Source organism: Odocoileus virginianus, chromosome 28 (genome assembly GCF_023699985.2).
Source record: "Odocoileus virginianus isolate 20LAN1187 ecotype Illinois chromosome 28, Ovbor_1.2, whole genome shotgun sequence".
Lineage (NCBI taxonomy): Eukaryota > Metazoa > Chordata > Mammalia > Artiodactyla > Cervidae > Odocoileus > Odocoileus virginianus.
This window is the reverse complement of record NC_069701.1, coordinates 15,585,576-15,598,356: the sequence shown is the minus strand read 5'-3', so window position 1 is coordinate 15,598,356 and position 12,781 is coordinate 15,585,576. Positions and strand designations below refer to the sequence as shown.

At 42.1% G+C, this 12,781-nt stretch overlaps 1 protein-coding gene across 9 annotated transcripts in view; it reads right to left on the bottom strand.

Moving 5' to 3' along the window:
- The window catches only part of NARS2 (asparaginyl-tRNA synthetase 2, mitochondrial), a 130,257-nt gene extending 121,421 nt beyond the window's left edge, over positions 1-8,836 (bottom strand). For 3 of the 9 annotated variants that reach the window (XM_070457235.1, XM_020915163.2, XM_070457236.1), the window contains exons 1-3: positions 8,344-8,835; positions 3,673-3,782; positions 3,190-3,310 (exon numbers count right to left, since the gene is read on the bottom strand). In XM_070457235.1, coding sequence (XP_070313336.1) covers positions 3,190-3,310; positions 3,673-3,782; positions 8,344-8,484 — 372 coding nt within the window. In that variant the 5' untranslated portion in view covers positions 8,485-8,835. Of the gene's footprint in view, positions 1-3,189; positions 3,311-3,672; positions 3,783-5,678; positions 6,372-8,343 lie in introns of those variants that run through there. The other 6 variants (XR_011484308.1, XM_070457237.1, XM_070457234.1 and 3 more) reach the window with 6 other exon arrangements.
- Between the last annotated feature and the right edge of the window lie 3,945 nt (positions 8,837-12,781).

The following is a 12,781-nucleotide window of genomic DNA, read 5'->3' as shown; positions in this document are numbered from 1 at the left end:
AGGACTGATTTCCTTTAGGATTGACTGGCTGGATCTCCTTGCTGTCCAAGGGGCTCTCAAGTCTTCACCCACCACAGCTCAAAAGCATCAGTTCTTTGGCATTCAGCCTTCCTTATGGTCCAACTCTCACATCCATACATGACTACCGGAAAAACCATAGTTTTTCTTTGCACCTTTGTTGACAAAGTAATATCTCTGCTTTTTAATACACTGTCTAGGTTTGTCATAGCTTTCCTTCCAAGGAGCAAGTGTCTTTTAATTTCATGACTGCAGTCACTATCAGCAGTGATTTTGGAGCCCAAGAAAATAAAAGTCTCTCACTGTTTCCATTGTTTCCCCATCTATTTGGCACGGAATGATGGGACCAGACACCATGGTCTTTGTTTTTTGAAAGCTGAGTTTTAAGCCAGCTTTTCACTCTCTTCTTTCACCTTCATTCAAGAGGCTCTTTAGTTCTTCTTCACTTTCTGCCATAAGGGTGGTGTCATCTGCATATCTGAGGTTATGGATATTTCTCCCAGCAGTCTTGATTCCAGCAAGTGATTCATCCAGCCTGGTATTTCACATGATGTACTCTGCACATATGTTAAATAAGCAGGGAGACAATATAGAGCCTTGATGTACTCCTTTCCCAATTTGGAACCAGTCTGTTGTTTCATAGTTCTAACTGTTGCTTCTTGACTTGCATACAGCTTTCAGGAGGCACGTTAAATAGTCTGGTATTCCCATCTCTTGAAGAATTTTCCACAGTCTGTTGTGATCCACACAGTCAAAGGCTTTAGTGAAGTCAATGAAGCAGATGTTTTCTGGAATTTCCTTGCTTTTTCTATGATCCAACAGATGTTACCACTTTGATCTCTGGTTCCTCTGCCTTTTCTAAATCCAGGTTGTATACCTGGAAGTTTCCAGGAAGTTCACATACTATTGAAGCCTCATTTGAAGGATTTTGAACAGTACCTTGCTGGCGTGTGAAATGAGTGCAAATTGTGGGGTAGTTTGAACAGTTTTTGGTATTGCCCTTCTTTAGGACTGGAATGAAAACTGACCTTTTCCAGTCCTGTGCCCACTGGTGGGTTTTCCAAATTTGCTGCCAGATTGAGTACAGCACTTTAACAGCATCATCTTTTAGGACGTGAAAATCTCAGCTGAAATTCCATCACCTCCACTAGTTTTGCCTGTACTAATGATTCTTAAGGCCCACTTGACTTCACACTCCAGTAATGGTAGCCTATTTTAAAGTTATCTAATCCTTTTAGACCTGTGCACACACTAAATTATGATGTATAGAAATAGGTCCCATACCTACAAAAGTGACAATATGATCAAATTAACAAGAATCTGGGGACTACTAGCAGGCTCTGAGTTTCCTAATGTGTGAATACTTACAAATGACACTGAAATGAGGGGGAAGAATAGGGGAAGGCATCAATATTCACCAAGGGAAAACAATTTATGAAGAGTAAAACACAGGGCAAATTCTTAATAATGAAACATCTCTCTAAAAAGCAAAAATAGTAATGGTTACCATTTTCATTCTTCTGAGCTCCAAATTATTTTCACAGTCTATTTTTCAGACACCTTAGTATCTGATTCTTAATTGTAAATGTCAATTAGAACTTCTTAGAATATTATTCAGAAAGACATTTTAAAAAATTACCTATTTTCTTTCTTTCTTGGTTTTAATTTCTTCAAATTACCCAAAATGAGCTAAAATGATGCTATTTCTCTGTATTTCCTCACTTTTTGTTCAGTAAATATTTGAAGATGAGTACAGATAAACCACTGGGAATCAAATGGCTAGGACATAAACTTCAGCTGTGCCACCAATCAGCAACATGAGCTAATGCAAGTTACTGTACCTGGCTGGGCCTCACCTCCTCCAAGGAGGAAACGGACTGATAACCTGTGAAATTATCCCCTTTGACCTCTCTGTCACCACTCAGTCGTTAGGTCATGTTCGACTCTTTGTGACCCTGTGAACTACAGCAGCCAGGCCTCCCTGTCCATCACCATCTTCCAGAGTTTGCTCAAACTCATGTCCATTGAGTTGGTGATGCCATCCAACCATCTCATCCTCTGTTGCCCCCTGCTCCTCTTGCCTTCAATCTTTCCCAGCATCAGGGTCTTTTTCAATGAGTCTGTTCTTTGCATCAGGTGGCCAAAATATTAGAGCTTTACCATCAGTCCTTCCAGTGAATATTTGCGGTTGATTTCCTTTGGGATTGGCTGGTTTCATTTCCTTACTGTCCAAGGGATTCTCAAGAGTTTATAACCTGTTTATCAACCTATAAATAAAAAGCTAGGACCACTCCAGTATTCCTGCCTGGAAAATCCAATGGACAGAGGAGTCTGGCGTGCTATAGTCCATGGAATCACAAAGAATCAGATGCAACTGAGCTCACACACACTAACAGGAGAGTGTTCCAAACACAAGAGTAAACATGTCTTAAGGTAGCATTTATCTTTGTTCAGCCCAAACATCACCACACTCTAGCACTGTCCAGTAGAATTTCCTGTGATAAACAGAAATGCTCTGTATCTGTGCAATGCAGGACGGAAGCCACTAGGTGCATGTGACTACTGAGCACTTGAAATGTGGCTAATGCCATTAAGGAAGGGAATTTTTTATTTAATTTTGAATCATTTAATATTAAATAGCCACAGGTCGCTAGTGGCTACTGCGCTGGATGATATGCTTCTAGATAATGGAAAAGTCATTTTGAGGCAGAGCATTCCTAAGAACTCAGTCTGCCCTGGTATGTCTTTGTCACTGTAGCTGACTAGGCATGCTTGTAAAAGTGGCAAATTTCAACAGTGAAAGGCACCACAGAGTTGCATGGAGTAGCACTTAGCTCCTACTCCTAAGACTCAACCATTTACATTCTACTATTCTTTCTACATTCCTCAGTCTATAGTCTGTTTCAATTATCTAGGAAGTCATGATCAAAATGTTCCAAGTGCCACCTTCCTAACATCAAACATAAAACACTGCTGTTGCTGCTAAGTTGCTTCAGTCGTGCCCGACCCTTAGCAACCCCATGGACTGCAGCCTATCAGGCTCCTCCATCCATGGGATTTTCCAGACAAGAGTACTGGAGTGGGTTGCCATTGCCGTCTCCTAAAACATTGCTAAAGTTTTAAATTAAGCCATTTTTAAAATAGCCTCTGTAAAAGTGTTACAAAACATACCTTGGCATCACAATTGCCAACAACTTCAATTTTTTCTGCCTTCAGTTCCACATTTTGCTTTTTGGATGGACTTTTTACCAGCTGCCCTTGAACTTCCACGGAACTCCCAAAAGCCAGTTCTCTACAGTAACAAAAAACCAACATAAACAAGATCTTACAAGTAGCCCTCATATTAATACAAATCTTGCTATCAAAACACTAAAGTATTTAATGATAGAAGTTTACCCTTAATTGGGTTAAGAACTACATGTAGTTAAAAAAGAAGCAAAGGATAGGTAGGGGATATTGTCATGTGAAAATGTTAAAGAAGAAAACAATCTTGATTCCTAGCACTTGGACTTGAGCATCAATGCTACGAAAAGCAGATCTGTTTAGAAAGATCACTGAGGGGCAATATGAACACCTGGATAACAGAAATGAGGAACAGAGGAGATGAAAAAACAAACAAAAAACCCCAAAGTATTTTTAAAACAAAAACCTCACCTACTGTCAAAGCTTGAATCTGCTACAACCTGAAGGCTTTCCAAAGATGACCCATCATTTACGTGCAGGAACAGGACTTCCTTCTGGGAGCGGACTGAACGAATCCATCCCTGATGAGAAATACTTCTAAACGTGAGTTTAAAACACAAACATTTTATATTTTTGTTACATATACACACAGAAGACTAAATGAGAGATGAAAAAATCCTCATAATGCTGCCTGAACAAATCAACTGCTTTTATAATAGTTCATCCACATGCATATATAATTTTATATGGTCCTTATCAAAGTGAAATATAGCTTTGGCATTCCAGTGTTGTTCCGTTTATAAAGCTCACCATTTTGAACAGATACCCCAAATCCCATTAGGTTCATGAGCCTAATTCACATAACCAATCCCCCAATATTCCAGGTTTTCTTCCTGCCCCTAACCCCTCCCCTTCACAACAGGATACATAACTTGGTTCCTTTCTCCTTTTGTATCAAATTCCCAGAGAGATTACATACAGACTAGAAAGGTCTTCATGGCATTTTGTTATTTTTTCCAAAGTACCACACAAAAAGAGTTCTCAAGAAACTTAGTATGAACACATACTAAGTAAAACACAAACTTTCAGAGACACTATGAATTTAAAAGACAGGTACATATGAGGGCTTCCCTAGTGGCTCAGTGGTAAAGAATCCACCCGCCAATGCAGATATGGCTTCGATCCCTGGGTGGGGAAGATCTCCTGGAGAAGGAAATGGCAATCTGCTCCTGTATTCTTGCCTGGAGAAGCCCATGGACAGAGGAGCTTGCTGGGCTACTGTCCATGGGGTCACAACAGTCAGACACAACTTAGACACTAAACAAGAATGTATGAGTACAAATGAGATGTCTTCAAGTAGACCAGTAACACTAAAAACAGCTGAGAGATGACAACCAACTTACATTTAACTAGCATAGAAGTTGAGAATATTCTAGCAGTCTTTCAACAATTATGAAACAACTGATGGTGTCTGATTAACCATTTAAACACTGGGAAACCATGATTGGCCATTAAACTTGGGGAAAGTGCTATGATTCTACTTAGAAAAACTGTATTCACCCTGGCTTTCTTTGTATCATCAACACACTCTGTGAACACTGTTATTCAAACCTTTCTATTACTTATTTGCATGTTCATATTTTGGGGGTTTAGGAACATTTGTAGTTGCCTTGAAGGCTATTGTCAGGGACACAGTAGATAACCCACAAGTATTTTCCAGTGGAAGAATATCTATCATGCACTAACCACATACTATGTGACAGGCATTTTACTACCTTCTTCATATACTGTCTCAATCTACTCCTCACAACAGCTCTATGGATTTTCATTAGTCACATCTTACAAGTGAAGAATTGAGGCTCAGAGAAGTTAAATAACTTGCATAAGGTCACACTGCCAGTAAAGGATAAAGATTGAATTTGAACTCAAGTCTACCAGGAAGCCTTTGATCTTTCTCCAGGGCTATACCAAATAAGAGGTAAATTACCTCAGTCTCATGCACAAGGCCCTTCATAACTTGGAGCAAGGCCAATCAACAGTAATTTCCAAAGCACCACAGGCTTGCTATTTACTTGTTAGTAAAAGTTAACGTTTATGGAACACTGTTTAATGTGCTTCTTACTTCACTCTGTGAAATAAGGACTACCATTATCTCCATTCTTATAAGAGGAAATTGAGGTTAAGAGCACATAAGCGACATGCCCATCATTAACAAGCTACCAAGTGGAGAGATTTAAATGTAGGCAGCTTGACCACAGCTCTGTCAAACTGCTATGCTCCATTCTGCTCTTTAAAAATATTCATCTACTTAATCCTCACAAGAACTTAATGAAGTGAATATTATCATGTTCAGTTCAGTCACTCAGTCGCATCCAACTCTTTGTGACCCCATGAACCACAGCATGCCAGGCCTCCCTGTCCATCACCAACTCCTGGAGTCCACCCAAACCCATATCCATTGTGTCAGTGATGCCAACCAATCCTCTCATCCTCTGTCGTCCCCTTCTTCTCCTGCCCTCAATCTTCCCCAGCATCAGGGTCTTTTCAAAAGAGTCAGGTCTCCACATCAGGTGGCCAAAGTATTGGAGTTTCAGCCTCAACATCAGTCCCTCCAATGAACACCCAGGACTGATCTCCTTGCAGTCCAAGGGACTCTCAAGAGATCTTCCCCAACACCACAGTTCAAAAGCATCAATTCTTCGGCACTCAGCTTTCTTTATAGTACAACTCTCACATCCATACATGACTACTGGAAAAACCACAGCCTTAACCAGATGGGCCTTTGTTGGCAAAGCAATGTCTCTGCTTTTTAATATGCTGTCTAGGTTGGTCATAACTTTCCTTCCAAGGAGTAAGAGTCTTAATTTCATGGCTGCAATCACCATCCGCAGTGATTCTGGAGCCCAGAAAAATAAAGTCAGCCACTGTTTCCACTGTTTCCCCATGTATTTGCCATGAAGTGATGGGACTGGATGCCATATTAGTTTTCTGAATGCTGAGCTTCAAGCCAACTTTTTCACTCTCCTCTTTCACTTTCATCAAGAAGCTCTTTAGTTCTTCATTTTCTGCCGTAAGGTGGTGTCATCTGCATATCTGAGGTTATTGATATTTCTCTCGGCGATCTTGATTCCAGCTTGTGCTTCCTCCAGCCCAGTGTTTCTCATGATGTACTCTGCATATAAGTTAAATAAGCAGGGTGACAATATACATTATCATGTTAGGGATGAAGAAACCTATTCAGAGAGGTTAGGATAACCTTGTTAAGTACTCAAAAGTTACCAGGTAGTAGAGCTGGAATTCAAATACAGTTCTTAGTTCAAAGGTCACATTTTTAATCAATAAACTCTTCCGAAATGCTCTTTCCACCCCATCCCCCCTTCCTGTACCCAGGAACACATCCTTCGGGATTCAGCTGAAATGTCACCTCATGCAAGAAGCCTTCTTTGAGCGCCTCACACTCTTAAGAACTTCCCTCTGTCTTCCCAAAGTTTCCTATAGAAACACAGCTAATGCTTCTCATATTGTTATAACTTGTCTTAGCCATCAGACCAGGGCTGTATACAATACAAAGTAAGCCACATATGTAATTTTACATGTTTTACTGGTCACATGAAAAGTAAAAAGAAATGACTAAAATTAATTTTAAACAGTAAATTTCATTGAATCCAAAATATATATCAACACGTAATCAATATAAAAAATATTGAACTACTTTGCATTTTTTTTTTTTTGGCTCTTCAAAATTGGTGTGTTTTTTACAACTATATTACCACTCAATTCAGATGCTTCTAAATTAGACTGTTTTTGCCGCTGTTTAGTCACTAAGTTGTGCTGGACTCTTCGCAACCACAAGGGCTGTAGCCAGTCAGGCTCCTTTGTCCATGGGATTTCCCTGGCAAAAACACTGGTGTGGGCTGCCATTTCCTTCTCAACGGGATCTTCCCCATCCACAGATCCAATCCTCCTCTCCTGCCTTAACACTTAGCCACCTGGGAAGCCCCAAAATTAAGATTGTACAGCAGTAAAACTGAAACCACTAACCTAGGGAGTAGGTTCTGTTCTTACTCCTCTATAGACTACCACACAGAAGGTATCATTAATGTATGTTGAATTAGCAGATGAATGCAAGAAAATGATTTGTATCACAGAAACCCATGAAAACCAAAGAAAACACAAAGAGGGGGAAACTGGTCACACAACTAGAAATCAAGGATATGTGAGGACAAGAAAAATAACTATGAGTGTTACAGTAACCTAATAAGTCAAACCACCTTGCTTGATCTGCTCCTTTAAGCAGGAATCGTCTGTGTGAAGCTCCTGCAAATATTATTAACAAGAGAAATGTTAGCAGCTAACATTTACTGAGGTGGACCACTGTCCTAAACATTTTATAACTAATCTTTAGGACTATGAACTAAGGATTATTATCTCCATTCTTATAAGAGGAAATTGAGATTTAGAGCACATAAGCGATACGCCAATCATTAACAAGCTACTAAGTGGCAGAGATCTAAACCTAGGCAATTTGACACCAGAGATCTTTCAAACTGATACACTCCATTTGTTTTCCTAATTTACTGCATGTGTGTGTGTGTGTGTGTCCCCGTCCCCATGGACTGCAGCCCGCCAGGCTCCTCTGTCCATGGGTTTCTCCAGGCATGAACACTGGGGTGGGTTGTCACTTCCTTCTCCACCCAATTTACTAACATAAGTTATATGTGTAGTTAAAAGTTGAATAAACGGTATGGTTTGGTTGACCAAACGTTTACTGCCAACTATGTGTGAATACCAAGACGGGTAACAAACAGTTCCTGCTCTCAAGGAGCTTTGTCACTGTGAACACACCGCATGGGGGGCAAATGAAAAGGGGTTCACTCATTTTTCTTTATGATTAACAACAACCTGCGTCATGAAAGCGAACTTTCAGCACTTCTCAGGCACTGAAACCGTTTTCCGAAAAGTAACGGTAACCAAGGAAAGGAGAAAAACGTGGACACACGCTCGTCTGTATTTTCTAACTTTCCCCGCCGGTCATTCTGTCCACCGACAAGCTGAGAGGTAGGTGAGCAGAAGGACAATCTTAGAGGCGGACGCGCCACATCCGTCAACGAGGACAAACCCGCCCCCTGCCAACACACTAACCTGGACCGTAACGCGCTCCCCGTTAGCGTTCTGGACCCCCAGAGCGCCCCTTACGCTCACTCTGGCTGCAGGTCTGTGCCTCGGGCAGGGAGCCGAGGAGCAGGAGCGCAGGGCTCGGAGTAGGCACCGCGCCCCGAACATCGCGCGGCCGTCCCAGGCCCTCCACGGGACCAGCCCTGAGGCCAGCGCGAGCGGGCTCTGCCGGCGGGGACCCTCTCTCCTCCCCTCTTCCGGGCCGCAGCACTACACTCCAGCGATACAGAGCCCCCCGCGGGCTTCCTTCCCCTTCACGGGCCCCCGTTCGGTCCCCACAGGACCTCTGCTTCCCGAAAGAGCGGAACGGAGACCGCTCATTCAGCGGCTAACGGCGAAGAGAAAGCTTCTGCTCCCTTTGGGCAAGGAGAACACCTGACAGACTCCCTCAGATTCTAAACCCACGCCCCGAGCGCCGACTGAAACACGCGCGGCGGTCGCCCAAACGTCACCACGCCAACGTTCACGTCATCACGCTACGAGGAGGTGCCGAGGGAGCATGCGTACTTACGACTCCGTTTAAAGAGGCGCTGGGGAGGAGGAAGGGGCGGAGTCAGGAGCTGGGGTGGGCGGAGCTAATACCCAAGGGTTGTAGAGATTAGCAAGGAACTAGATAACCTACCTAGGCTGATGTCTGACCGTCCGTTTCTAAAGCTTCCAGGTGAGGAACTTTCCTGGTGTTCCAGCGGTTAAGACTCCGCGCGCCCAGCGCAGGAGGCTCAGGTTCATCCCTGCTCAGGAAATTAGATCCCGCATGCAACAACTAACGATTCTGCACAGTCGCCAGCGGCAACTAAGACCCAGCGCATCTAAATCCATAAATTAAATAAATAATTTTTTTTAAAAAGACGTCTTACTCAAACTAAGTGAAACACTGATTTCATTTTTTAAAAAATAAAGCTTCCAGCTGATGCTTAGGAACAAGAAAGCGGACCAGAAGACTTGAACTGTTGAGAGAATTAGCATGACGATACCACTTCTGAGAACAGAGAAAAACAAGACAGAGCACCTGCTCAAGTTAGATGGGTGGTATCAGACATCTAAATAGAAAACTGAATAAAAGGGTGATCAGTTCCCTGGCATGCCTCAGCGTGCGATGGTAAAGATGGCTTGTTGGAGCTGGTAGCCCTTGACAGGTAAGAGTAAGTGAAGTCTTCAAACAAGGGTAGTCAGAAAAGGCAGGACAGTGTGAAGTTCTTGGAAAGTGTGTGCAGGAATTGCTGGTCATTGCCTGCCAGAATCTTCAAGCCTATCTCTTTCCTTTTTGCAACACAGTTATCTGCATTTGTCTGACCTGGAAACAACGACTCTTTCATATAATGTCACCGTTTATTTAAACCTACAAAAACACACAATTTCCCCCGCATAACTCACTCATACTCATGAATTAAGTTTTTCTGTATAATTAAAAGACAGAAATAAGGGCTAGTTACTTAAAGCTGCACTACTACTATGCCCATTTTTATAGGTAAGAGAACTTATTAAGCACAGAAAAGATAAATGACTTACTCAAAGACATACGTCATATAAGTGCAAGATTTAAACCTGGAAATCTTGATTCCATCATTTCAGCTCAGTTCCGTCGTGTCTGACTCTTTGCACCTCTATGGACTGCAGCACGCCAGGCTTCCCTGTCCATCACCAGCTCCCAGAGCCTGCTCAAACTCATGTCCATCAAGTTGGTGACGCAGTCCAACCATCTTGTCCTCTGTCGTCCCCTTCTCCTCCTGCTTTCAGTTTTCCCCAGCATCAGGGTCTTTTCCAATGAGTCAGTTCTTCACATCAGGTGGCCAAAGTACTGGAGTTTCAGCTTCAGCATCAGTCCTTTCAATGTATATTCTGGACTGACTTCCTTTAGAATGGACTGGTTGGATCTCCTTGCAGTTCAAGGGACTCTCAAGAGTCTTCTCCAACACCACAGTTCAAAAGCATGAATTCTTCGGCACTCTGCTTTCTTTATGGTCCAACTCTCACATCCATACATGACTACTGGAAAAACCATAGCTTTGACTACATGGACCTTTGTTGGCAAAGTAATGTCTCTGCTTTTTAATATGCTGTCTAGGTTGGTCATAGCTTTTCTTCCAAGGAGCAAGCGTCTTTTAATTCCATGGCTGCAGTCAGCATCTGCAGTGATTTTGGAGCCCAAGAAAAGAAAGTCTGTCACTGTTTCTACTGTTTCCCCATCTATTTGCCATGAAGTAATGGGATCGGATGGCATGATCTTCGTTTTTTGAATGCTGAGTTTTAAGCCGGTTTTTTCACTTTCCTCTTTAACTTTCATCAAAAGGTTCTTTAGTTCCTCTTCACTTTCTCCCGTAAGGGTGGTGTCATCTGCGTATCTGAGGTTATTGATATTTCTCCTGGAAATCTTGATTCCAGCTTGTGCTTCATCCAGCCTGGCATTTCACATGATGTACTCTGCATAGAAGTTAAATAAACAGGGTGACCATACACAGCCTTGTTGTATTCCTTTCCGATTTTGGAAGCAGTCATTTGTTCCCTGTCGGGTTCTAACTGTTGCTTCTTGACCTGCATACAGATTTCTCAGGAGGCAGGTTAGGTAGTATGGTATTCCCATCTCTTGAAGAATTTTCCACAGTTTGTTGTGATCCACACAGTCAAAGGCTTTGGCATAGTCAATAAAGCAGATGCTTTTCTGGACATCTCTTGCTTGCTTTTTCTATGATCCAATGGATGTTGGCAATTTGATCTCTGGTTCCTCTGCCTTTTCTAAATCCAGTTTGAACATCTGGAAGTTCTTGGTTCATGTACTGTTGAAGCCTGACTTGGAGGATTTTGTGCATTACTTTGCTAGTGTGTGAGATGAGTGCAATTGTATGGTACTCTGAACATTCTTTGGCATTGCTTTTCTTTGGGATTGGAATGAAAACTGATCTTTTCCAGTCCTGTGGCCACTGCTGAGCTTTTCAAGTTTGGTGGCATATTGAGTACAGCACTTTCACAGCATCATCTTTTTTTTAATTAATTTTTTTCATTATTTTTATTAGTTGGAGGCTAATTATTTTACAATATTGTAGTGGTTTTTGCCATACATTGACATGAATCAGTCATGGATTTACATGTGTTCCCCATCCTGAACCCCCCTCCCGCCTCCCTCCCCATCTCATCCCTCTGGGTCATCCCAGTGCACCAGCCCAGTGCACCAGCCCCTAGCACTTGTCTCATGCATCCAACCTGGACTGGCAATCTGTTTCACACTTGATAATATACATGTTTCGATGCTTTTCTCTTAGATCATCCCACCCTCACCTTCTCCCACAGAGTCCAAAAATCTGTTCTATACATCTGTGTCTCTTTTTCTGTCTTGCATATAGGGTTATTGTTACCATCTTTCTAAATTCCATATATATGTGTTAGTATTCTGTAATGGTCTTTATCTTTCTGGCTTACTTCACTCTGTATAATGGGCTGCAGTTTAATCCGTCTCATTAGAACTGATTCGAATGAATTCTTTTTAACGGTTGAGTAATATTCCATGGTGTATATGTACCACAGCTTCCTCATCCATTCATCTGCTGATGGGCATGTAGGTTGCTTCCATGTCCTGGCTATTATAAACAGTGCTGCGATGAACATTGGGGTGCACGTGTCTCTTTCAGATCTGGTTTCCTCGGTGTGTATGCCCAGGAGTGGGATTGCTGGGTCATATGGCAGTTCTATTTCCAGTTTTTTAAGGAATCTCCACACTGTTCTCCATAGCGGCTGCACTAGTTTGCATTCCCACCAACAGTGTAAGAGGGTTCCCTTTTCTCCACATCCTCTCCAGCATTTATTGCTTGTAGACTTTTGGATAGCAGCCATCCTGACTGGTGTGTAATGGTACCTCATTGTGGTTTTGATTTGCATTTCTCTGATAATGAGTGATGTTGAGCATCTTTTCATGTGTTTGTTAGCCATCTGTATGTCTTCTTTGGAGAAATGTCTGTTTAGGTCTTTGGCCCATTTTTTGATTGGGTCATTTATTTTTCTGGAATTGACACAGCATCATCTTTTAGGATTTGAAATAGCTCCACTGGAATTCCATCACCTCCTCTAGCTTTGTTTGTTGTGATATAGCTTGGCTCATACACTGAACTATTGTATGCTATAGAATCTCTGCAAGGTGGGAAATAAGACCATGCTTTCTGCCATCAGAGAACTCATGGTCTAGACATAGAGACTGGCAAGGAAATGGAGAGTTATCATACAAACCAGTTAGTACTGATAAAAAAGTATGAGCCGAGTGGAGTGGTAGCCTAGCATATTATTGACCCAAGATGTATTATAGCCACAGGTGTAAGCTTCTGCAAAACTGCCCAATCAATGATGTGCTAGAAGAGGAAATAATTGAGTTTTGGAGGAGGATCAGAATTTTGCCTGGTTGAGATGCGGAAGAGGTTAT